This window comes from Balaenoptera ricei, chromosome 8, assembly GCF_028023285.1.
Source record: "Balaenoptera ricei isolate mBalRic1 chromosome 8, mBalRic1.hap2, whole genome shotgun sequence".
NCBI classification, from domain to species: domain Eukaryota; kingdom Metazoa; phylum Chordata; class Mammalia; order Artiodactyla; family Balaenopteridae; genus Balaenoptera; species Balaenoptera ricei.
Genome location: NC_082646.1, coordinates 101,242,915 through 101,269,618, shown reverse-complemented (window position 1 = coordinate 101,269,618; position 26,704 = coordinate 101,242,915). Strand labels below are relative to the sequence as shown.

Sequence of the window (26,704 nt, the reverse complement as noted above, 5' to 3'; positions counted from 1 at the left end):
AATTATTAGTAACTTTATAATTATACTTGACGAACTTGAGCAAATACTGCCTAATCAATAGGAAAATCACAGGTCACACATTCCCATACCACCTTCCACGGAATTGTTGGTACTGACTCCGGTTCAAAGCACTCTGCTCTATTCTTAGATCTATATATTGGCAGCAGTCTAACCCCAACCTGCAGTTCAGGGACCACACATATGTGTTCAAATTTCTGGTGTCATTACTACACTTTTTGTGCGAGTGTGTTTCTCCCCTTCTTATTATTTCATCCAGAGTATGGACACTAAACTCATTCTATTACTTCTCACAGAGTACAGAGACTAAGCATTAGCATTACCAAGATTATACTTAATCTCAAGAATGACAAAAGATAAGCACAATTCAGAGAGTAAGGTAAGAATGGCTGGCAGACTGGGCTCTTAGAAAAGTAAGATCCATCACATGTTCATGGGCTTCCTTGCAGGCCTGGTCCTGACTCAGCTTTGCTCTGTTTTCCTTTGACCCCTCCCACTCTGTGATGCCCTTGTAGATGCCATCGTTCCTCAGTGCCCAAGCCGAAGAACGACGTACAGGAAAACATCCCTACTGCGCTCATGTTTAACCCTGCTTCCACCAGACCTCATTTTCATTGCAAGGATATGTATCTTTCAGAGTTAATTATATGTATTTTTCCTTCCATCTCCCCATCCTTTCATTATCATTAATATTTTTTGAGTGTGAAATCCCTTTAGTTATAATAGGACTATCTCCTTAAAATAGAGAGTCTAACCTAAAGATTTCTCCCTAAAATGGGATTATTAAGTATAAATAACACCTCAACAATACAAATACAATAGAACATCTTTTACTATACTATGTTACCATCACAGTTGTTTAGATTTTCTGGGTTTTTTTTTTTTTTCTTTTTAAAAATTTTTTTCTTCTTTTAACTGGGCTACTTTATTCTTCTTTTCTAGTGTTCTGAATTGGGTATGGTTTTACCAATGAATACTATGTCAGTGGCAACCCACTATTTTATTATGTCATACTTCAGTTATGAATACTTCTAATTTTTTTCTTATTTCTATTTGGCTTAGGAGGGGTTAAGTAACTTATTTCTAAATGCCTAAATGATACAGTTTGAGAGTTCTTAAAAATGTGTTATTCATGTCTAATCAGAATGCAATTTTTAAATTAATTTTATTCAGATGTTAGTTTTCAATAATATGGACGTTTTCATAAATGCTGCATGTACACTTGAAAAGTAAGATAATTTTTCTTATATATGGTCAAAGCTTAATACATGTTTATCTACAAAAAAATTTTTATTTAATGTGAAGTTTAATTATTTTATGTCCTAATTAATGTTTCCTTGACTGAAAATATTTAATAGAGGTGTGATAAGTTTTCCCAATGTTACAATACTTCTGCCCATTTCTGTCTTTGCACCTGCTCTGTGAGAAATTTACTTCATTATATTTCTCACTACATTATTATTTGCATAGGTAACACGTACGAATAAGTCTTTATTATGAATCGAAATCTATTATTATAAAGTATCCTTTTAAATTTTGATACTCTTCCCTGCATTTATATTTTTTAGTATTAAAATTAAAACCAGGGGCTTCCCTGGTGGCGCAGTGGTTGAGAATCTGCCTGCCAATGCAGGGGACACGGGTTCGAGCCCTGGTCTGGGAAGATCCCACATGCCGCGGAGCAACTGGGCCCGTGAGCCACAATTACTGACCCTGCGCGTCTGGAGCCTGTGCTCCACAACAAGAGAGGCCGCGACAGTGAGAGGCCCGCGCACCGCGATGAAGAGTGGCCCCTGCTTGCCGCAACTAGAGAAAGCCCTCGCACAGAAACGAAGACCCAACACAGCCATAAATAAATAATTCCCATTAAAAAAAAAAAAAAAAAAGAAATGACAGGTGACTGAGGAAAAAATACATGGGGGTGTGAAGCTGGAGATCCAGGCGGATTATCAACATCATCCCTGCATCCTCCAACACAGTAATTAGGTAAATCAGGAGAAATAGTGTAGAGGACCAGCCAGATCTCTTCAGAATCTGTCAATCCCATGAGGATGAAGTCAGACACATTTGGGATATTCCTTCTACCCATAGCGTTCAATGCTTAAATGGCTGAGAAATCAAATTTAATACTTAGCAGGAATTACTTACAAACGACTTGTGTTTCTGTGAGCAACATTACATATTTACATTAGTGTTTCTAGGAAGTGATAATAATGAGGTGTGTACAGTGTATGAAGAGAAAAATCTTAATTTGATTGCCAAATATAGAAATAGGTATAAATTCACATTTATACCTATTTCTATATTTCTATCTGGGCACAGGCTCCAGACGCGCAGGCTCAGTAATTGTGGCTCACGGGCCCAGTTGCTCCGCGGCATGTGGGATCTTCCCAGACCAGGGCTCGAACCCGTGTCCCCTGCATTGGCAGACAGATTCTCAACCACTGCGCCACCAGGGAAGCCCACCTGTCATTTCTTGACCTCAGTTATTCAACTGTCATTACCCCTAAAACCTTAGAAAATTTACTGACTTCCACCAAGTATATTTCATACCTGAACTGCTTCACCCAGATGCATTTCTTTGTTCTCTTCAGTGCCACTGAATTTTCCTTCTCTCCTCAATGACCTATCATCACTATGTAGCTACCTGCAATCCTCTGCATCACCCAGTTGTTATGTCCATAAGATGCTGCTGCTGCCTAGTCTTTGGATCTTATTTGAGTGACTTTATGGACGCCTTTGTCAATGTGCTTTGCATGAGCAGATTGCACTTCTGTGACTCGAATATAATCTATCGCTTTTTCTGCAATGCTCCCCCAACTTTAGTCCTGTCCTGCACCGACACACACAACATTGAAATCGTCATATTCATTTTCGCTGGCTCCACCCGAACGGTGCCTCACATCACAATATGTGTTCATCCTGTCTACTATTCTGAAAATTACTTCCACTTCACAAAAGCGAAAAGCCTTCTCTACTTGTGCCTCCCATCTTCCGGGAGTCACCATCTTTTATGGCACTACGATTTGGTCTTACTTAAAACCAGTTAAGTCCAACTGTTTGGGAAAGGATCAAGTGGCTTCTGTTTTTTATACTATTGTCATCCCCATGCTGAATCCACTCATCTATAGTCTTAGAAATAAAGAAGTAAAAAATGTTCTCATTAATGTCATGCAGAAGAGAAAGGGCTACAGGAAATTAAAATAGCAGTGATTCTAGACTTTAAGTTCTTTTTTTTTTCTTTCCTATAGTGTATATCTTTGTTCTTTTTCCAGAAACAGTTCAATCCTTTATTTATTTATTTGCTTATTTACTTATTTATTTATTTTCTGTTGAACCATCCTTTGCGTGACCTAATGTGATCTTGGGCACTTCCAGGAATGTGCCTTTAGAAATCCACACAGTAATTGGAAACCATGAAACATGTTCAATCTATGGTCTAAATATATGTGGTTTTAAGGCCAACTGATTTGCAAAATGAAAAATATAGTTGTCACATTTTAAACTATGTCATACACATTCCCATGCATAATCCATTTCAGAGAATTTTACGATGGAAAATAGCTCCCGTTTGGGAACAATGTTAACACGTTTAGAAATTATCTCATTCATTTTGTGGAGAAGCAATATAGCAGAATGATCATAAGCACTTGCTTTGGAAACAAACATTCCAGGATGTAGATTCCAGATCTGCTACCCTTTTAGCTGTATAACCCTTTAAAATCACTGAAACTTTAAGCCTCCAGTTTCCTCTACTGCACAAAATAAATAATAAATCCAGGTCCATAGAGTTACTGTAAAGATTAAACCAGACCATAGATGTAAACCATTTAAGGCAGTACTAATACATGCTGGCCATTACCATTAGAACACTCACATTCCTGAGTATTTTCAATGCAAAACAGTGGTTTTTTTCTTAAAGAATATTCACTTGTGGTTTATACTTTTGGCTGATTTAAAGGACAAGCACACAAACAGCTAAGGAAAAACTCAGCACTTCACAACTTTGGATTTAGAATGGCATATATTAATATTGGATAAAATTTGAAAAATACTGAACAATTTAAGGAAATAGAAATGCCCTAAGAGTTAACAACAGCTTTGTGTGTGTTCCTCTAGATTGATAGTTAAGTATGCATATGTTATATACATAAGCAATATTTCTGTCATTTCCTATGTACTTTTTTGCAGCTTTCAGTATACACCTGCAAGTTTAACCTTTGATTATCCCTTGTCGTTGAAATCTAGGATGCATGTGTTAGGGTACATAGGAAAAATTGAGACTCTCATATTGCAATGCTTTGGACATGAAATGCTTGTAAATTCATCAAGTTAAAGATCTGCATGCAGTGATATCACTTTGGTGGCTATCTGGAAACATTAAAAATCCTACCTTCTATGATGTGTCAACAAGATTCAGTAAACTGCTTTTTTTGTTGAAATTGTGTGTATCAAAAAAAAATCATTGCCTTTCTCCTGATTTCTATAGGTTTGATTTGATCATTAAAAATAAATTCTGAATTAAATGCTTGACTCATGTGTTTTAAATTTTTTAACAGAGACAAGTTGTAAAGCTACAAATTTACAATAAATTCAGATTTTATGACAACCCATTCACTTTAGTCAGGTGAAGTGTGACTTTAGCACTAAAGAGTGCTAAAATTTCCTTTCTTTTTAAATTTTTCCTCTACATAATCTTATCTCACTTTCTTATCTCACTATCACTTCCTTTCTTGTAAGTATTTTGAAGCAAGTTATTAGGTAAGTACAAATTTAGGATCATTTTTCCTTCCTATTTAAGTTGTTATTTTACAATTAAGGAATATCCGTTTTTATAAATATTTCCCCCTAATGTTTGCTTTTTCAGATATTATAGTTACATCAGCTTCCTCCAAGTGTGTGTTTGCGTTGTATAACTTTCCCCATCTTCTTGCATTCTACCTGTCTGTATCCTGTATCTCTTATAAATTGCGTATACTTGTTTCTTGTTTTTTTGTTGTTTTTGTAGTTATTTATTTGTTTTCTTAATCTACTCCAGTGGCTCTCCACGTAGGCAATTTTGCCCCACAGGGGATATTTAACAATGTCTAAAGACATCTTTAGTTGTCCTAACTGGAGAGGGGAGAAGTTAATGGCATCTAATGTTGACCTGCAATGAACACGACAGTCTCCATAATGAAAAATCATCCAGTCCCAAATGGCAATAATGCTGAGGTCGATAAACCCTGATTTAGTTTGTCAGTCTTTCTTTTGGTATGTAATAATTAGCATAGCTGATTTTACATGGAGCATCTTACAATTCCATTTATGTTTTTCCTTCTGAACTTTATTTCCTCCTTGTAGTGTATTATTCAATTCATCGAGATTGCATTATTAAATTTTCTCTTATTAAACATAAAATGATATACTTCAACTAATAAAACACAAAGTTTGAGAGACGTTGTAGATTAGATCATCAGACTGATCATATTTGTAAACCTAATTTCAAATATATAATTCAAAAGTTGACTTAGAGCTATTTTTTGAAAATGAAAGAAAATCTTAGTTTGATTTTAAGCTGTATTGAAATAATCAAGATAATTTGTTCTTTTTTAAAAAATTTTTTATTGTGGTAAAAGTCACGTAATATAAAACATACTATTTTAACCATATTTAACTGTACAGTTCAGTGGCACTAAGTACATGCACCATAATATTGTGTTAATATATAAGCAGTATTTACAGACTTGTGTTTATTTGTTAACAAGATACCTAATCTGATTAAGAAGGAATGAAAATAAATTTATAAATTCAATTTAAAATATTAAGGAGTTTAACTAAATAACTTTGTGGCAATGTTTAAGAGCCTTGACAAAAGTGAGTGTTGCAATTTACTAGCTACATAATTAGAATACTATGTTTTGCAATTTGAATCAAAACTAAGGAAAAAAATTGATTGTTGTCTTCGTTACAGCAAAACATTGCTTGTTAAATGACAATATAGAAAATTTTACTTGTGTGTAGTCTTTTCTGGGTGAAAAGGATATCTTGAAGATAACAAATAACTCATAATAAAAAATAGATAAGGAATTATGTGTTCAGTAATCCAAAACAGAATCACTAGCCACACGAGCTAATTTTCAGTTTCAGACGGATAACCTTTGAAGATTAATATACTGATAATTTATCAGTAAATTAAAGGCTGAAAAATTTTTTATATCCAGTTCGGATAACCTTTGAAGATTAATATACTGATAATTTATCAGTAAATTAAAGGCTGAAAAATTTTTTATATCCAGTTTCCCACATTTCATTTATGGAACTCCAGTGATACTGGATTTAAAAATGTATCTTTATCTATGCCCTTATGAAACAATACTAAAGAAGAACATAAGAGAGAAAAAGAAAAGGAAGGAAGGAAGGAAGCAAGGAAGGAAGGAGGGAAGCAGGTATATACATCCTGGCCAGGACATTTTGTTGTATAGAGATCAACGTCAGCAGTCTCCTGCATTGGAGAAGGTCCAGATGATTGCTGAACGTCAGCATCATTGGACATCTTCTCTTGGAGGATTTTTAGATGGGTTGTCTCCTGGTTTACTAGAAGACTTCAAGTGGTGCCACATTTTTCTTTTTCTATACATCGAAAAATATGTTTATACAATCCTAAATATACATAGCTGTGTCCCATAGCCATGTCAGGGCTTATGCTTACAGTAATTTTTAGTTGAAATGGTATGAATCACTGATATAGTAAGGTATAAATCGTGGAAGTCACCATTTGGATGAGAAGAGAGGAAATAGAATTAAGGGCTAATTTGTCCAAAACAAATCCCTCCTGGTTGCTTTTTTTGTAAGCCTCTGTGAAGAGTATAGAGTTGAGAAATTAAGAGGATGAATTATGATGGAATGTTATCATGGATTTAAAATGGCTGTAAATTCATTGACACTCTTCCTCTTGAATCTGGGTGGTCTTAGTGACTTGCTTTTGCATAGGAAACAACAGGAATGGTGTTCTGGAATTTCCAAAGTTAGGACATGAGAAGTTTGCAGCATCAGCCTCTGTCTTTTGGAATACTTGCTCACGAACTATTCCGAGGCCATCTTGTTGAAGAGAACCCTTGGAGAGTTTAAAGGGAGATGGCCTAAAACTGCCTCAAAAAGAGATGCCCAGTACACCTCCAGCTATTCCAGTCTAAGCTATTCAAGTGATCCCAAATAACATACCAGACATTGGAAAGCAGAAAGACTTCATCCCTATCCAGCTCTACCCACATGGCAGATTCCTGAGAAAAGTGAATGGTTATTGTTTTCAGCCCCTAAGTTTTGTACAATCAGAACAGATGCTGAAGTGGCAGCTCAGGTCACATGTTCTGGCATCGTTTACAGCTGCAAGTCTTGGGCGCCAGCCCTTACTCACCTAGAGGTGTGGTGATGCCCCTTTGTGACAATGCCAGTGCTCTGTCTATTTGCTTGGTATCAGTTATAAGGCTTGTTCTTCAGCCTCAAGCTCAAGCTATAAGAGAAGCTGGTGCCCTCCCAACTATTGGATTTTGATTTTGCAGAAAGGGGTTAGAACCTTGGGTTTGACCATGGCATTAACTGTTCCCCATTTTCTGATCAGCTAAAAGAGGGACTGTTGCTTCCCTAATAATATACTTTAAAAACCATATATCTCACTTCTCATTAACAATGGATGATACAGCCAGAGTATTGTGCTTTACTCCAAAATGGGATGAATGATAAGAACAGTACACCTGACACAGCTTCCCTCTCGTGAGGGGGGGAGATGCCTGGAGATGATGTCAGGTTATTTTCCTTTAGTTTTCTCAAGAACACATGAAATAAAAATGATGGGGCTTCCCTGGTGGCGCAGTGGTTGAGAATCTGCCTGCCAATGCAGGGGACACGAGTTCGAGCCCTGGTCTGGGAAGATCCCACATGCCGCGGAGCAACTGGGCCCGTGAGCCACAATTACTGAGCCTGCACGTCTGGAGCCTGTGCTCCGCAACAAGAGAGGCCGCGATAGTGAGAGGCCCGTGCACCACGATGAAGAGTGGCCCCCGCTTGCCGCAACTAGAGAAAGCCCTCGCACAGAAACGAAGACCCAACACAGCCAAAAATAAATAAATAAATAAATAAAATTTTTTTAAAAAATGATTTTTGTAGAACATAAAATATTTTATGTTCTTTATAGGCAATGATATGTTATGGCAAAATCCTGTTTTTTAAACACACTGGAGACTAAATTTGTGTAACAATGCAATGGAGCATATGCATATATAGTTAGAACTAATAGCAATGTATCAGTTATAAATTATGGCATGTCTTCTCCGCCATACTTAACAGTGTTTGTAGCCAACTAGAAGAAAGTATAATCACACAAACATACATACAGAAACACATACACACAAACACACACACCCCTACACATAACTCAAGAGAATCAGTTACAGAGAGTGGACTCAATGTTACTTCTTCTTTACAACTCTAGAAGAGCTAATCCATTTTACATTTGAGGAAACAAAGGAGCTATGGAGTTAAAAGCTTAACCAAGATCAAAAAATATCAAGATTTATGAGCTAGAATTCAAACACACACACATTCATATATTTGTACATAGGCCTCCTACCATTTTATACAAAAAAATAGAATTTCCTGTATGTATTTTGTTTTCCATATCACCCTAGAACTGTTAAAATTTGACTATTTAACTTTAAAAAAAAATTCCACAGTCACCAAAGAACTTTTTATGGCAACTCCATGCCAGTAGTTTAATAGAAATACCCAAATAGCAGTTCTATAATAGAGCACATTGGAATGCACTACTCAGCCTTTAGGAAACATCCACAAAACAGTACAGCCTTTTGAAAATACTAATAGTTTTATTTTAACAAAAGGACTGTTAGAATGCCATGTTGTTTATGTTCATCATTGCATCGTTCATTGCCCTGCTTACTCAGACATGCATCGGAAACTCAGTCCAGTACCATTGTCCTTGCCACAGTTGATAAGAAAGGAAACATAATCTTTGCTGGTGACATTTTTGTGATATGTAGTAAACAACAGTTTTGCGTTTGTGTAAAGAATGTTTATTAACATTTATTATTTGTAGATAATCAAACGTAATAATACTTAGCTCATAACAATATATCTCATCTGCTAAAACATGTCTATGGACTTTTTTCTTACTGCTTGACAATTACACTTATGTAAATATGTAACAAAATGTGTTAACGCAAATTTTATTTCATTGTTTCTATTTGGTCCATATTTTCTTCCAGGATAATCCCATTGTCAAATATTTTGATTGCATATTGAAACAACAGTCATGCATTTTCAAAACCAAAATAAGTAACCAGTGTTATTGCTATAACTAGTTTTCAAAAGCAAAACTATCGCCTAATAAGGGAGTCCTTAAGACATGGCAAGTAGCTTGCTTAATGACATCTCATAATCACAGAATAAAATTTAAATCGATGGGTTTTAATGTTTTGCAAAGTAATTTACAGCATAACAATAAAGTCTGTATATAAAATTTGTTCATTTTTCTAATTGTTTTCATCTCAATAGATTTCTAATAATGGAAAACTTTAGTAAAACATAAAAGTTTTATCTTGATACTATATTAAATGACTTTTCAAAAGACCTGTAAAAAATGAAATTCCTTCATCAATGCAATTCTGTTTATTTAAAAGTTTAGTTATTATACCCTAATAGACATAAATATATAATGAATGTACTCAGAATCTCATGAATGAGGGGAAAAGTCAAAACCAATTATTAATTGATTTCATGAGAAACATTTTGAAGACATAGGATTTTTCTGTTTTTCTACTCAGAAATGGACTTGAGAACATGATCAGTGGAAAATGATCAAAATCAAAAAAAAAAACGGAAGCTTATTAAATCAAATGTAAGGGGTGAAAGTGAAGGAAATGAGCATTCTGAAATGTTATGAAATTACAGATAGAGGTATTGTTTACGAATATCATTAAAACCATGAGGAACTAAGACGTCTTTAAATATTTCTTACTCAAGATATTCAATATAAATTGAGAGGGTGAATTTTCCCTATAGCTCTAGACTAAAATATTAAAGGTAACAAAAATTAACTTCTCAGATCTAGCAAGACTTGTTTAGCTAATCGGTGAGCTAATTATTTCAAAGTATTGTTTTCTTATATGTACTGGCACTTGGGATATTAAAGAGTAAGTAAATTTTTTTAATAATTTAAAAATTAGGAGTTTTTCCAAGTACAGTAAAACAAAACAAAACAGAAAACATCTACCTACTGGAGTCAGATTTTCAATAATATTTAAAGTCACAGACATACAAATCGAAAACAAAGATATGAGGAAGTGTTGCTCTCACATAGTAATGAAATAAATACCTAATAAGATAATGTTTGATTTTTCAAGCTCTTTTAAATATGGAGCTTGAGAAGATTTAAATGGTCAATACAGGCAAGTTGTGATGAAACTGATGGTCAGGAACAATACTCATGGAAATTAAAATTGGCCAAACTGTTCTAGAAAACCTCACACTAATATGTAGGAAAAAGCTGCAGTTTTGGCTGCAAAATACTACTTTGGGTCACTTATCCAAAGGAAACAAATCAATGTGTATTAAGCATTACTTTAAAAAAATAAACAATGAAAAATCCTGATTAGAGTGAAAGTTGAATGGTGGAGGAAACAATTCAATGCATGTGGATGTGTGGCTATAACAGCTTATTATAAGGGCATTTATATTAAGGGGGTGGCAAATGTTGATTGACTACATAGTATAATCTCAATATCCTGCAAGATATTTTATATGTATTATTTAATTTCATCTTCACAAACATGTGAGGCAGGGATTACTATTGTCACTTTGCAGGCAGGGACACTGAGGATCAAAGAGATTAAGAAATGTTCACATGGTCATAAAGCTGTTAAATGATATTTCTGAACACAAACTCAGAATTATGTTTCCCAAATCTAAACATTTTCAACTATAGCATAGAGTCTTCATTGGGGAAAATTATAATTACAAAGACTTGAAAATTTAAAAGCACTAAAAATATTAAATATTTGTGATACAGTCTTAAGGGAAAAATATCAGTGCATGCATGAAAATAAAATACGTTGTCCATATCCTGGTTTCCAAATACCCTATTCTCATAAAATATAGCAGGGATCCTTGGAGAAGTGGTTGTTTCTAGAGCTGAGTTCAGGAAGTTTTAAGATAAACCTGGAGTATTTTGTACTGCCAGGATGTAAGAAGTGAAAACAAAAGGAACAAACAAAAAACAAGAGCATGTCAGAACAGTAAGGCATGCAGGAGATAATTCAATGATGGTTCATTAGCAAGGCTAAAATGATTTGAGCAACAAAATAAGTGATGGCAGTATTGGATAATAATCCCAAAGTACAAATACTTATCAATGAGTGTATATTGGTATAAGTAAATAAATACATAAATAAATAAATAAGAAAGAAAGAACAACTCTTCCCTAAAGAATATTTTCAACTAAAATATGTTGAAAGAATAAGGGAAATGGAAATTTACTATGAAAACACCACCATAATAATTGGTAGAGGCAACATATTAATGGATGCCAAAAAGTATAAATGAAATATTTACATAGTCTAAATTTTCTTCCATATATATGAATTTATATATATTGCATAGTAAAGGATATTAATTAAGAATATCAATATTACATATAAAGATATATAATTACATATAAATGTTAGTTTATATAAATTACGCAGTAACAAATCATACTTTTACAGTAAAGAAGTCTAGCAGACACTACTTTAAGTGACCAAGTTTAAATTCACTAGTAATATCACTTAACAACATCATATATCTTCTGATAATATGAAAAGGGCGTACATATCATCTCACTGGTGCTTTTTCCCGTAATGAATAACTTCAAGTTAATCAGGAGAAAACTCCAGGCTAACTTATTGAGAGACATTCTGCAAAATACTTGACCAGTAATTTTGAAAATCATCAAGGACATGAAAGAAAAGGAAAGAAAATGGGACAGTCACAGATTGCAGAAGCCTAAATAGACATGGCACGAACTGCAGCATGATATTCGAGATTGAATGCTGAAACAAAAAAAAGGACTTTGTGGAAAAACTGGTAAAGTTGAATACAATCTGCACTTTCATTAATACTATTATATCAATGTAAATTTCTTTGTGTTAATAATTATGCTGTAGTCATATTAGATGTTAGCATTAATGAAGCTGAGTAAAGTGCATGAAGACACTCTAAGTTTGAAAATATCTAAATAAAAAGTTAAATACGGTGGATTAATAACTAGAAGTCAAAATGAGTTTATAAGAACTATGAACTGAATTGAGCAAGCATTTATTACATGTCCATTGACCCTCTAGCATGGACAACCATAGCCCCTATGCAGATTATACATTGTTTGCCACAATACCTCACCAAATGTCAGAATATTGAAGAACTGAGGCAAATTATGAATCTTGAAAGAGGCGACCAACTCTACGGAATGCAGAAGTAGAGATAATTTTATTCCCGTCTTTGCTGTCCCACACAAAGTACAGTATCTCTCATTTAATAGCTGCTTAATAAAAGTCTGTTGAAAGAAGTAAAATGATGGATGGAAATTTGAGGTTACAGGTTTACAGCCCAATTCTTTCAAAGTTTAATTTTTTCAAGACCCGTGCTAGAGGGGAAAAAATGTAGTACCATTTCTTTTGTCCTAATATCTTAATATGTTGCTCACCCTTAAGTGATATGGCCCATCTAATATAGTTTATTCCTCTTTTTAACTACCTAATGTGACAAGAAAAATTAGACATGTATATTTTTCTTCCCCAAGAATCTGTCTTGTTTTCTCATTGTAATACTAAATCCCTTTTAAAGGTAAGTAAAATAAGAAAATATAATGATAACAATGGAAAAGTAAATTAACTAGACAAGTCTATGAGATCCTTCTAAGCTAGCATTTGGAAATAGTCCATGGACCTGAGACATTTTGAAAATTTCACTTTTGTGGGTCAATCTCAGACTTACCAATCTAGAATCTTTATAGGGTGTGGCTTATAAGCAGCTACAAAGCTGCTTAAAAAAAAACAAACAAACAACAAATACAATAATAATGTAATAAAAAATTTTCAAAGTACTGACCTACCAGCTGAGCATGAAACTGAGAGCATGAGCTTTAATTTTATTGATACTTAAGATTTTGTGTTTGTTTTTCTAGATGGCATACTTACTCTTAGCCAATTATTTTGTGTATGTACCAAAAAAGTGAATTAAAAATCACTGTATGCCTGCATTAAAAAAATACATACATGTTTTACTGACATAGGTGGTAACATGATTGCAATGTATATTAACACCTATAAATTTGTGAGTTTAAAAAGAAATGCTGGTATAAAAAGAATGTTTAACACTAGATTTCAGAGAATACAATCCTTTATCGTTGGACTGCTTTAAAAATACGCTGAGAACAAAATTAATTCTGAATAAAAATCTAAATTTATGCTAAAAACCAGATTTTAATTCTCAAGAAGGTACATAATGATAAGCACTTTGCTAATTTGGCTCTTATTTTTATCCTGTCAATGTAAGGTAATATACATATTATCTAGAACTGTCATCAAAACCACCAACATGTTTTCTATCAACTTCCTAATATCATTAAGGGTCCATTATATAGGAAATAGAGCTCAGTGCTAACAACCACAGCAGCAGCAAAAACAACAACAGATCCAAGTCATCATGTTGGGAATTCATGGAGTTCAGATTTGTAGTCAAGGGAAATATAGTTATATGCCAAAAAATTTATGGTGAATTTTGCAAATATTACACAATGTTTTCTCTTCTTGTCGTCTGATTGTAAACCTGAAAACAGGTATAAGAGTGCTGAAAGAGAAGGGGGTTTCCTTCTGATGACTAAATCCCTGGTAAGTCTAATTTTATCATCCTCTTTTCATTATTGTGTGTCTGTGTGTGTGTTTCTCACAGTGAGACAGTTTTTATTTTTACATGCCTACACCTTCCAGTAAGCTTTAAGGAAAGTGCCTTTAATGACAGGAAGACAAAATGCCTTCACCGACTAAATGTTAGTTAAAGGAACAAATGGGTAAATAAAATAGGAACACCATGAACATGAGAGATACTAAAGGATTAAGCATACTTTTTATAAGGTCAGGTCCCTTTGGGTTACTCAAGCAGAGTGCTAAATGTCTGAAACAAACTTGCATTAATATCAAACCAGTTTCGGTTTTAGTTATTTATCATGTATTTATGTCAATATAACTAGGCAAATAAATTCTCTAATTTCTAGTGAAATCATGTTGTATTTTAATTTTTTTGTTTTAAATATAACAAATCATTTTACCTTTTGTAGGCTTTTTATCATTGACTTGAAAACTACTGTTTGGCAATGAATTAGTTATTGCCTGAGGCCATAGAAAACCATGTGCTTCATGTTGGAAACAAAGATGGTCCTGACCACACACACGAAACAATCTGGCTACGTCATAGATTAAGTTCTTCGTTTGGTCATAGCTCACCAATAGAAAGAAAGGATATGTGATAGAAGAAAAAGTATAGGGAATTCTACCATTAACATGTAAAATAAGCAGGATGTTTCCTTTTATATATATATATATTTATATGGATATTATTTTTATATATTATGTGTAAATATATGTATATATTTATATATACCATTTTGTAAAATATATATTTTTATATATTGTTTTATTATGTTTTATATATATGTATTTCAAAATTTAGCAATGATTTACTGAGTCCAAGGAACTATTAGATATGTCCACCTAATATCTTATTAAGCTTCTAAAATGACCCTGTTAATTAACTGTTAAGTGTTGAAATGTAAGACTGCTACACATAGGTATTATTAAATTTCCAAATTATAGAACAACCTTTATATTTTCTAAGAATACCATATAATTAAATTACAGCAGGTAAGCTTTTAAGTATATGATTTGGGTCCCAGTGATAGACTAGGGTAGAGGATGGTATATCTCCAGAGGAATCTCTTCAAAAATCATTCCAGATAGATGTCTTTTAGAGTGCAACCAATTCCTCACGACTGTGAACTTGGAATTTTTGTATTAGCACTTGTCAGTTCTATTTTTAAAAAAATGAAAATCATATATAAATTGTTAACTTGAAGTCATTAAATATTTGCTTCGCATCTGTTACTCTCTCATTACGGGAGTCTAGGTCAATGCTGATTATCAGGTCTTTGGACTTGGATCCTCTCTAACTTTTGTTACCATTTTTCAGCAGGGAAGTCAAAGGTCTGAGTTGATAGAGATGGTGGGGAACAATTTCACGGAGGTGATTTTCTTCATCCTCTCTGGATTTGCAAATCACCCTGAACTACAATTCAGCCTTTTCTGGATGTTTCTCTTTATCTCTTCACTGTTTTGGGGAACATTGGACTAATTATGTTAATCTGAATTGACTCTCAACTTCACACATCTATGTACTTTTTCCTTAGTAATTTAGCATTAATTGACATATTTTATTCCTCTACTGTAACAACCAAAGCACTGGTAAATTTCCAGTCAAATCAGAAAACCATCTTTTTTGTTGGCTGCTTTGTTCAAATGTCCTTTTTTGTGGGCTTGGTGTGTAGTGAGTATTTTCTTCTGGGATCAACCGATGACCGCTATGAAGCTATCTGCAAACCCTTATTGGTTTCAGTGGTCATGTCCCAGAAAGTGTGCAACTGGCTGGGAGTCATGCCATATACAATAGGCTTCACCAATTTTCTGATATCAATCTGTGTGATCAGCAGTTTGGCATTCTGTGATGCCAGCATCAGTCACTTTTTCTGTGACACCACAGCTCTTTTGGCGCTATCCTGCGTGCATGCATTCAGCACAGAAATGGCGATCTTTGTTTTAGCCGGGTTCACCCTGCTTAGTTCTCTCTTCCTCATCATAGTCACCTACATTGCCATCATCTCAGCCATCCTGAAGCTCCAGTCTGCAGCAGGCAGACAGAAAGCCTTTTCCACCTGTGCATCCCATCTTATGGGGGTGACCATCTTCTCTGTGTCCCTGATTTTCACATATTTGCAGCCGGATAACACACCATCCTGGACCCAGGCACAGGTGACATCTGTATTTTCTACCATTGTCATTGAACGCTGAATCCATTCATCTATAGTTTGAGGAACAAAGACGTAAAAAATGCTCTCCTGAGAGTCATACACAGAAAACTATTTCCATGACAAATCTCTGCATGTTGCAATTAAAGCAAACCTGGATGGTTTCAAGCATTCAGTTTCTCCAACAATTAGGAAAATAGTAGAGTAACCCCAAAGGCATAACACAAACTAAATAATAACTTAAAGTCTTGACACACAGGAGATGAATTATCATTTTATTTCTTTATATGGAATACTGAATCACCGTGTAAGGATTTCATTTCAGTACATAAATAATTCAGACATAGACATGCATGAATTAGTAAAGAAAGCCTCTGAAAGCAGACTAAATCCCTCCCAGAACATTCTTGAGTGAGCATGTTATCACACTAAAATATGTTAAACAGTTATTAAATTGATTTTTCATACGGTTTGATGTTTTGTTTTCTCAGCTATCAACAAATTGATAGTAGAAAATTAGCAGATAAAAAGAGTTTTAAATATTATTAACAAGAAATGATAGCCTGAGAGCAAAGGAAAGAGTGCAGAATTAACAAAAGCAAATGTAAGTCAAGGGTTGGAGGGACAAGTTGTTGACATTATTTCAGTGATAACTAGTGATGACAAGAGACATTGGGTAATATAGAGAAATCTCTTGCTAATGTGGATTTATTTTGCCATAATAATTAAAAATTTGATCATTTATCTGCAAAAGATGATGTTTGATTATGCAGAAATATGATGTGTTTATGAAGTGGAGTTCCAAATCCATCAAAACATCAGTTTAATTTCTTAATCACCATAATGTGCCTCCTTAAGTTCAAAGACTTGATAAACTTTTAAAGGTGTGTGTGTGTGTGTGTGTGTGTGTGCGTGCACGCAGATGAATGAAGTACCAGATGTAGGGTAACTCTTGAGGCATTATGGAGACATATATAGAGAGAGATTCTCATTTCTCCAAATCAGGCAGAAGAACTTTGTTAATTCTATAGTATTAAGAGGAGGAACTGTGCTTTTGTTTTATTTTTCCTTGAAAAGAGACTTTAACATAAACCTTTTTAATGAACTCTCCCAGACATTGTTACAAAATGACCCCTGGAAAAAATGTAACCCTCAGTACTGCCTTTACTGTGCATGAATCGTTTAGTAGTAACCAAAGGAGTGGGGCAATCATCTTTAAATATTTATTGAAAGGAATTGAAGATTAATTTAATGAGGTGTTTTTAAAAGAAAATGTGTGTTTTTAGTGTTTCTCTCCAACAAGATTGTACGCTTTTTGAGAGAAGAGATTGTTTAGTAATATTTTTGCTCTCCACAGCATGTAGCAAATGTATTACATATGCAATACGTAAGTAAATGTTTTCTTTGCTTTTTCTTTGCTTGTGAAAGCACAATGATGAATTCATTAAGGTCAAGGATTCTAACTTACTCAAGTTTATATCTTTCTTTGGTATTTGGACAGTCCTATGCATATTAGCACTCAAAAAGCATTAGTTTAGTTGAAAATTCTATTTCTGAAATTCTCTCAAAAACATCTATTATTTATATATAAAAAAAGGCTTAGTGATTAACAGATTTCTTTTCAAATGATTTTTTTCCTTCATGGTTAGGATATAGAAATGAGTGTACACAGATTGATACTTTGTTTATATGATTTTGATTCTTTGGAGTCAGCTAGTTAGGCCTTCTCATATATTGTACATCACAAACAAATTTCCTATGAAGATAATCAGTCTCCAGTCTTGGCAGTAGCTGAAGATGATTTATGCAAAGTGATCTGTGTATGCATATGTATGTATTTCATTTTAAATTTTTAATTTTCTTCTCTGATCTATATTCCTGGTGTCTGACTCCTTCAAACTTCATTTTACAATGGAATATTTTACACTGTGAATTATTGTAAGTGACAGCTTACGAAACAGTATGCATTATTTTAGGGACACATTGAGTCTACTGCTTTATCTCATCACTCATTCCTTTAATTAAGCCTACATGAGAATTTTTTTCCTTCTAAGCACAGTGTCTGATTCTGGTTGGTTGCTCTCATTTTTTCATCATCATGATTGAGAATTATTAAACTGATTATACATCCCTTTCTTTCTTTTTCTACCTGTAATTTTCATTCATGCATTATAACTACAATGCTCAAATTTTTATAATTGTGTGAAACATCATGGCTGTTGAATCTTATTTATATTTACCCTGGTTCTAATTGTATGTATTATTTTTATTTTCATTTGCATTGAATATGTATTCTTCTGTAGATAAATTCAATACATTATATTTATTTAGTATGAATAATTATGTATCTAATTTTTATTTTTATGTTTTAATGTTTCCTTGCTAGTCTCTAAGAGGAAAACTGTGCCACACATTTCTTTTTAAGCATAAGAGGTAGAAATATATTTTATTTGTTCAGTTATGATTAAATGTCCCATATAATTAAATTTCCCTGTACATTTTTCAATATGCTCTTCATATTTATCCCTCTTGTACTTTCCATCATTCTAGAATAAAGAAAAAAGAAAAAGAAAACTATATATATATATATATATACATATAGCATAGTTATAAGTGTAATGAATTAGGGAATGAAACTATATCATCATTAAATCAAGAGAGATTTTAAAAATCTCTGATCAGGCTTTGGTTTCTGCTATGACACAGTAAATGGTATAAGAATAGCCTGAAATCATAAATAACACAAAACATGAACAAAATGAGTTTCAATGTTAGAAAATATTAAGCATGAAAAACTTGTTCCTGGTAATTTTCCAGTCACCATGGTTTTTTTTTTTTTTTTTTTTTTTTTTGTTGTTGTTGTCAACCACTTGACACTTACGCCTGCAAGTCCAAGTTTTTTTTTTTTGGCTGTGTTGGGTCTTCGTTTCTGTGCGAGGGCTTTCTCTAGTTGCGGCAAGCGGGGGCCACTCTTCATTGCGGTGCGCGGACCTCTCACTATCGCGGCCTCTCTTGTTGTGGAGCACAGGCTCCAGACGCGCAGGCTCAGTAGTTGTGGCTCACGGACCCAGTTGCTCCGGGGCATGTGGGATCTTCCCAGACCAGGACTCGAACCCGTGTCCCCTGCATTGGCAGGCAGATTCTCAACCACTGCGCCACCAGGGAAGCCCGTCACCATGGTTTTTGAGGGCCATGTACGTTGAAAATTACCATTAGTCTCTCATTTGGCTTAACTCCCAAGGTTACCTATTGTCAACTAGGTCTGTGCGGGCTTTTTAATCTGCAAATAAGCCTGTGTCAATGAAAAATTGACTGGTTGCTCTAGGAAGGAAATGGAAAATTGTATTCAATCCAGGTTGAGGATTATAACCTGGGAACAACCCCTCATCAAGCTCCAAGAACTGTCCTGCCCATTAGAGGTCAAAGGACAGTTATTTAAATTTTGGAGACAGAGGGCTGAACATGAAATGACCTATTATTGGCAGGCACACAACCCAGATCAAAGCAAGTAATGTGTCATGGTCATCGTGGCCCCGTATAAAATCAAGAAGGACTGTTATATTTTAAGGAGTTGTCTTGCTGATGCTGGGATAACGTTGCTCTTTATGGTTGAGCAGGTATTTCTGCTGATGGGGGAGGTTTTGTCAATGCATCATGCGGATACATAATGCAGAGTAAAGGGGACAGATGAGGCCAAAGGCCAGAGAAAAACTTTTTTGTTTAAATTTTTCTTTTCTTGCCATAAAACATGACTTTTATTTCACATCTGTTTTAGCAGCACTTCGTTTTGATGAGTCGAATTGCCCTTCCAAAGTTCATACAATACATACAAAAGTAGCTCCATTATCCACACCAACAAATTATCTCCTGAAATTCTGGAGTATGAGCAGACTTTCCTGTAAGAGTCACTTTTAAATCTACATGAAAATTGGTTTCATGATCATGAATTAATGAAAGAGTCACAAGAATATTTTAATGTGATTCGAAGTTAATCCGTTTTTAAAGACTTCCTTTGGTTCCTCATCTTGGATAAACAAGCCTCGATAAAATACTTAAGATCTGATGAACACTCCTAGAGGGAAGTTGGTTATGGGGTATCAGTCAATGTGCAATACATGAAATTATGGGTTTTATAGAAGGATAGTATAACATTGGTCATATTACATTATGAAATTATAGTTACAAAATGAGAATGGATACTGAATATACTGTGTGATAATAATTATGCAAACCTAGAGGCATACAAATAAACATTCTATGAACAAAAAAATTTGGAGAAATTCATTTAAATGTTACAACAGTTTTGAATTGCTTTTGAATCATTCTTTGAATTTTGTTATATTTTAATTTTCTTTCTAATGAACATATTTACCCTATAATAGTGTCATACATTTAAATATAAAAGTTTCATTGTGAAAAATGCGTCATTCCATCCCTGATGGTTTCAATCATAGACTAATTAAGTATTTCTCTAGAAATAGTTTCTCTACCACCCCAGGCATCAATTTAGAGCATCACAAAGGAAGGCCAAACAATTAGGCTCTTCATTCTGTGGCTTCTAAGGGAAAAGAGAACTAGCTTCTCAAAACCTAGCATAGCTGCATTTAGTCCCTGAACTTTTTTCCTTGGAGACATGCTAAGCAATCCTCCTTGGAAACTGGTCCACAGGGATGACCAAATGTTGCGTTATTATCAATCCCCAATATATGAGGTTCTCAAATTATCAGGGTGAAAGGCAAACCATACTCTGCTCTGCTTACATATGTACCCAGAAGATCCCTGAAACTCTTTTTAGACATAACTTCCTGGCAAATTTTACAGTTGATCAGGAGCTGAAGAAAATTTCTATGTCGATTTATTTTTCCCTCAGAATAAAACAAAATGAGCGCACTAAAATTTAAAAAGAACTTATTTCAAAGAAAAATATATTATGCTACAGAATATTATGTTACATAAATCGTCTTCATATTTTATTTGTGAGCAAAATTTGAGGTTGACATACTTCTAAACAAATAATATTGGAAGAAAGAGTTTTTTCACCAACTTTGGCTCCCGGTAAGTGTTATTCTCAAAATTAAAAGGTTTTAGTTAAGATCAGATAAAACGGAGATATTATCAGAAGAATATGCATATAGATATCATTTAGACCGTGCCCTAAGTAATGCCAGGATTTGTGAAACCTGAAATATAGAGTTGATGTAATCAGGGCCTGCAATCAATGTGCATGTTTTAGCAATATAATTTTAGAAGAAATTTAATTTTGAATGGCCAAGTTTGGAAAACATCATAACTTTGGAAGTTAATACTAATATATGGTCTATAATTTTAATACACCCTACTGAAGTCCACTAAGGTTGAAATTTCTTTTTCATTAGTATTAAATCATATTGATTTAAAAGAACAGTACATGGTGCATTAAAGCTCTTCTTCTATCATTGTTTTTGTATATCTATCATTTTTTTCCTCAGGTTTGCTGAAATTAATTACAAATAGGAACATAGTAATATGAACATGCCCTATGGAGTCAATCTAAATTGGTAGAATTACAGAGCCAATATTTAATAGCTCTGAATAAGTTACCTAAATTTTCTGTGCCCTTTTTCTCATCTAAAAAAAATTGTGGGGCTTCCCTGGTGGCGCAGTGGTTGAGAATCTGCCTGCTAATGCAGGGGACACGGGTTCGAGCCCTGGTCTGGGAGGATCCCGCATGCCGCGGAGCGGCTGGGCCCGTGAGCCACAACTACTGAGCCTGCGCGTCTGGAGCCTGTGCTCCGCAACAAGAGAGGCCGCGATAGTGAGAGGCCCGCGCACCACGATGAAGAGTGGCCCCCGCTTGCCGCAGCTAGAGGAAGCCCTCGCACAGAAACGAAGACCCAACACAGCCAAATAAACAAATAAATAAATAATAATTTTTAAAAAAAAATTGTGGCTAACAGTACTACGTATGGTCTAATAATCTCATGGGGATTAAATGTACTAATAACGGGAAGCATTTAGAACAGTGTCAGGCTTATTCTAATTATTTAATATATTAACTTTTATTATATTATATCCAAATGTCAATTTATACCTGTTTCTATATTTGGCAATCAAATTAAGATTTTTCTCTTCATACACTGTACAGCCCTCATTATCCGCACTTCCTGGAAACATTAAGCTAATATAAATATGTCGTGTCAGTCACAGAAACAAAAATCTTTTTGACGTAATTCCTGCTCAGTGTTAAATTTGATTTCTCAACAGTTTAGAGCATTTGAACACTATGGGTAGAAGGAATAGCACACATGTGTCTGACTTCATTCTCATGGGACTGACAGATTCTGAAGAGATCCAGCTGGTCCTCTTTATGCTATTTCTCCTGATATACCTGATCACTGTGTTGCTGAATGCAGGGATGATGTTGATAATCCACCTGGATCTCCAGCTTCACACCCCCATGTATTTTTTCCTCAGTCACCTGTCATTTCTTGACCTCAGTTACTCAACCGTCATCACCCCTAAAACCTTACAAAACTTACTGACTTCCACCAAGTATATTTCATACCTGAACTGCTTCACCCAGATGAATTGCTTTATCTTCTTGAGTGCCACTGAATGTTTTCTTCTCTCCTCAATGGCCTATGATCGCTACGTAGCCATCTGCAATCCTCTGCATTACCCAGTTGTTATGGCCACAAGACGCTGCTGCTCCCTAGTCTTTGGTTCCTATTTGATTGGCTTTATGGACGCCTTTGTCAATGTGCTTTGCATGAGCAGATTGCACTTCTGCAACTCGAACATAATCTATCACTTTTTCTGTGATGCACCCCCAATTTTAACTCTGTCCTGCACTGACACACATGACACTGAAATCATGATATCCGTTTTCGCTGGCTCCACCCTGATGGTATCTCTTCTCACAATATCTGTGTCCTATGTGTGCATCCTATCTACTATCCTGAAAATTACTTCCACTTCAGGGAAGCGAAAAGCCTTCTCTACTTGTGCCTCCCATCTGCTGGGAGCTACCATCTTTTATAGCACTCTGATTTTTACTTATTTAAAACCAAGTAAGTCCTACTCCTTGGGAAAAGATCAAGTGGCTTCTGTTTTTTATACTATTGTCATCCCCATGCTGAATCCACTCGTTTATAGTCTTAGAAACAAAGAAGTAAAAAATGCTCTCATTAGAGTTATGCCAAAGAGAAGGGGCTCCAGGCAATTAAAATAACAGTGATGCTAAAGTTTTTCTTCCCTGTAGTGTATTTCTTTGGTCTCTTTACAGAAACAGTTGAATCCTTTTTCTTTCTTTCTTTTTCTTTCTTTCTTTCTTTCTTCCTTCCTTCCTTCCTTCCTTCCTTTCTTTCTTTTTCTTTCTTTCTTTCTTTTTCTTTCTTCCTTTCTTCTTTCCTTCCTTTCTTTCTTTCTTCCTTTTTCTTTCTTTCTTTCCTGGTTTCTTCATTTTCCTTCTTTCTTCCTTCCTTCTTTTCTTTCTTTCTTTCTTTCTTTTCTTTCTTTCTTCTGTTGAACCATTCTTTGCTTGACCAAATATGATCTTGGGCATTTCTAAGAATATGCTTTTAGAAGTCCGCATTGTATTTGGAAACCATGAAACATGTTCAGTCTATGGTCTAGATATATGTGGATTTAAGGGCAACTGATTTGCAAAATGAAAAATATAGTTGTCACCTTTTAAACTATATCATACACATTCCAATGCATAATCCACTTCAGAGAATTTTATGAGGGAAAAGAGTTCCCTTTGGGGAACAATGATAACACGTTTAGAAATTATCGCATTCATTTTGTGGAGAAGCAGTATAGCAGAATGATCATAAGCACTTACTTTGGAAACAAACACTCCAGGATGTAGATTCCAGATCTGCTACCCTTTTAGCTGTATAACCCTTTAAAATCACTGAAATTTTAAGCCTCCAGTTTCCTCAACTGCACAAAATAAATAATAAGTCCAGGCCCATGGAGTTACTGTAAAGATTAAACCAGATATAGATGTAAACCATTTAAGGAAGTACTAATAAATGCTGGCCATTATCATTAGAACATTCGCACTCCTGACTATTAATGCACAATGTCTTTTCTTACAGAATATTCACTTGTGTTTTATAAATTACTTTTGGCTGATTTAAAGGACAAACACACAAACAGCTAAGGAAAAACTCAGCACTTCACAATTTTGGATTTAGAATGGCATATGTTAATATTGGATTAAATTTGAAAAATACTGAAAATTTAAGGAAATAGAAACGCCCTAACAGTTAACAACAGCTTTGTGTGTGTTCATCTAGATTGATAGTTATGTATGTATATGCATATGTTATATACATAAGCAATATTTCTGTCATTTCCTATGTACTTTTTTGCAGCTTTCAGTATACACTTGCAAGTTTAACCTTTGATTATTCCCTTGTCATTGGAATCTAAGATGAATGTGTTTTTGGTACATGGGGAAAATCGAGACTCTCATATTGCAATGCCTTGGACATGAAATGTTTGTAAATTCATCAAGTTAAAGATCTGCATGAAGTGATATCACTTTGGTGGCTATCTGAAAACATTAAAAATTCTACCATTCTTTGATGTGTCAACAAGCTTCAGTATATTGCTTTTTGGTTGAAATTCTGTGTATTTAAAAATATCATTGTCTTTCTCCTGATTTCTATAGGCTTGTTTTGATCATTGAAAATAAATTCTTGAATTAAATGCTTGACTCACGTGTTTTAAAATTTGTAGCAGAGACAAGTTGTAAAGCTACGAAGTTACAATGAATTCAGATTTTGTGGCAACCCATACACTTTAGTCAGGTAGAGAGCTAAAATTTCCTTTCTTTTTAAATTTTTCCTCTACATAATCTTATCTCACTTTCTTTTCTTATCTCACTTTCTTATCTCACTTTCACTACCTTTCTTGTAAGTATTTTGAAGCAAGTTATTAGCTAAATACAAATTTAGGATCATTTTTCCTTCCTATTTAAGTTCACCACCAACCACACCAAAGGCCAGTCTTCATCCAAAGAAGGTGATGTTGTGTATATGGTGGGATTGGAAGGGAGTCCTCTATTATGAGGTCCTTCCAGAAAATCAAATGATTAATTCCAGCAAGTACTGCTCCCAACTAGACCAACTGAAAGCAGCACTCGAAGAAAAGTGTCCAGAATTAGTCAAGAGAAAATGCAAAATTTTCCATCACGATAATGCAAGACCGTGTGTTTCTTTGATGACAAGGCAAAAACTGTTGCAGCTTGGCTGGGAAGTTCTGATTCATCCACCGTATTCACCAGACATTGTACCTTCAGATTTCCATTTATTTCGATCTTTACAAAGCTCTCTTAATGGAAAAAATTTCAATTCCCTGGAAGACTGTAAAAGGCAACTGGAACAGTTCTTTGCTCAAAAAGATAAAAAGTTTTGGGAAGATGGAATTATAAGTTGCCTGAAAAATGGCAGAAGGTAGTGGAACAAAAGGGTGAATACGCTGTTCAATAAAGTTCTTGGTGAAAATGAAAAATGTGTCTTTTATTTTTACTTAAAAACCGAAGGCACTTTTTGGCCAACCCAATATCTTATGCTTTCTCTAATACATGTTAAGTCCTTCCTTTGAGCTTTTATTTTCAGCTTTTGTGGGTTTTTTTTCATTTTACAATGCCATTTGTTTCTCTTTTCTTTTAAACAATTTGAATGATGTATAATTGATATATAAAACAATGCACATATTGAATACACAGATTTTGATGAATCTGAACATATGCCTACATCCATGAAACCATCACCACAATCTAGGTAATAGACATATCCAACATCTCTAAAAGTTTCCTCCTGTCTCTTTGTTTTGTTTTGTTTGACTTTTTTCTTATTGTTGTAGGAACTCTTAATGTAAGATCTAACCTCTTAACAAAATTTCAAGTACACAAAAGAGTATTGTTAACTATAAGCTGTATGTTATACTACAGATGTCTAGAATTTTTTCATCTCCCATAAGTGAAACTTTATGCCCATTGAACAACAGTTCCCCATTTCCCCCTGCCCCCAGAGAGATACCTGCTATCCCATGTCCATTGCAGCCTTATTCACAAAAGCCAAATATGAAAACAACCCAATGCCCATCATCATTAAAGAATGTATGAAGAAAATGTAATTATATTCATAAAATGGTGTATTATTCAGAGTTAGAAAAGAGACAAAACCTGCCATTTGCATAACATGGATAATAACATGGATTAAACTGAAAGCCACTCTACCTAGTGAAATGAGACAGTCTCCAAAGGACAAATACTGCATGTTTCCCCTTATAAGAGGTATCTAAAATAGCCACTTCATAGACGCTGAGAATAGAATGTTTCCGTTTAAATTTATTTCTCTCTTGAAATATTTCATCATAAACATTTTTTTCTAACTTTTTCTCTATTTTCTCTAATATGTTAATCATAGTATTTTTTGAAGTCCTTTTCTATCTCCAACATTTAGGTGTCCTATGGTCCTGCTTTTATTCTGTGCTTTTTTTCACTCTTTTTCTTACTTTCTGGCTTATTGCCTAAGAATAAAAGGTTCATAGAAACTAGAGACAACATTACTTTCTACACGGAAGGGT

General features: G+C 34.4%; 2 protein-coding genes and 1 pseudogene across 2 annotated transcripts; all 3 read left to right on the top strand.

Annotated features, from left to right (window-relative positions):
- Positions 1-533: 533 nt before the first annotated feature.
- Positions 534-3,225, top strand: LOC132370215 (olfactory receptor 8H1-like; annotated as a pseudogene).
- A 12,093-nt stretch (positions 3,226-15,318) lies between these two features.
- On the top strand, positions 15,319-16,243 carry LOC132369969 (olfactory receptor 8I2-like). The gene is given in 3 exon segments (XM_059929689.1): positions 15,319-15,412; positions 15,415-16,152; positions 16,155-16,243. Coding segments are annotated over 3 exon segments (921 nt in total).
- Positions 16,244-22,382: 6,139 nt separating this feature from the next.
- LOC132369968 (olfactory receptor 8H1-like) lies at positions 22,383-23,330 on the top strand. Its single transcript, XM_059929688.1, has one exon. The coding sequence runs from the start codon at positions 22,383-22,385 to the stop codon at positions 23,328-23,330; it is 948 nt and encodes a 315-aa protein (XP_059785671.1).
- Positions 23,331-26,704: the final 3,374 nt, after the last annotated feature.

Bases quoted from the DNA above. Each gene is read 5' to 3' on its own strand.
- LOC132369968 (XM_059929688.1), top strand. From the start codon at position 22,383: ATGGGTAGAAGGAATAGCACACATGTGTCTGACTTCATTCTCATGGGA.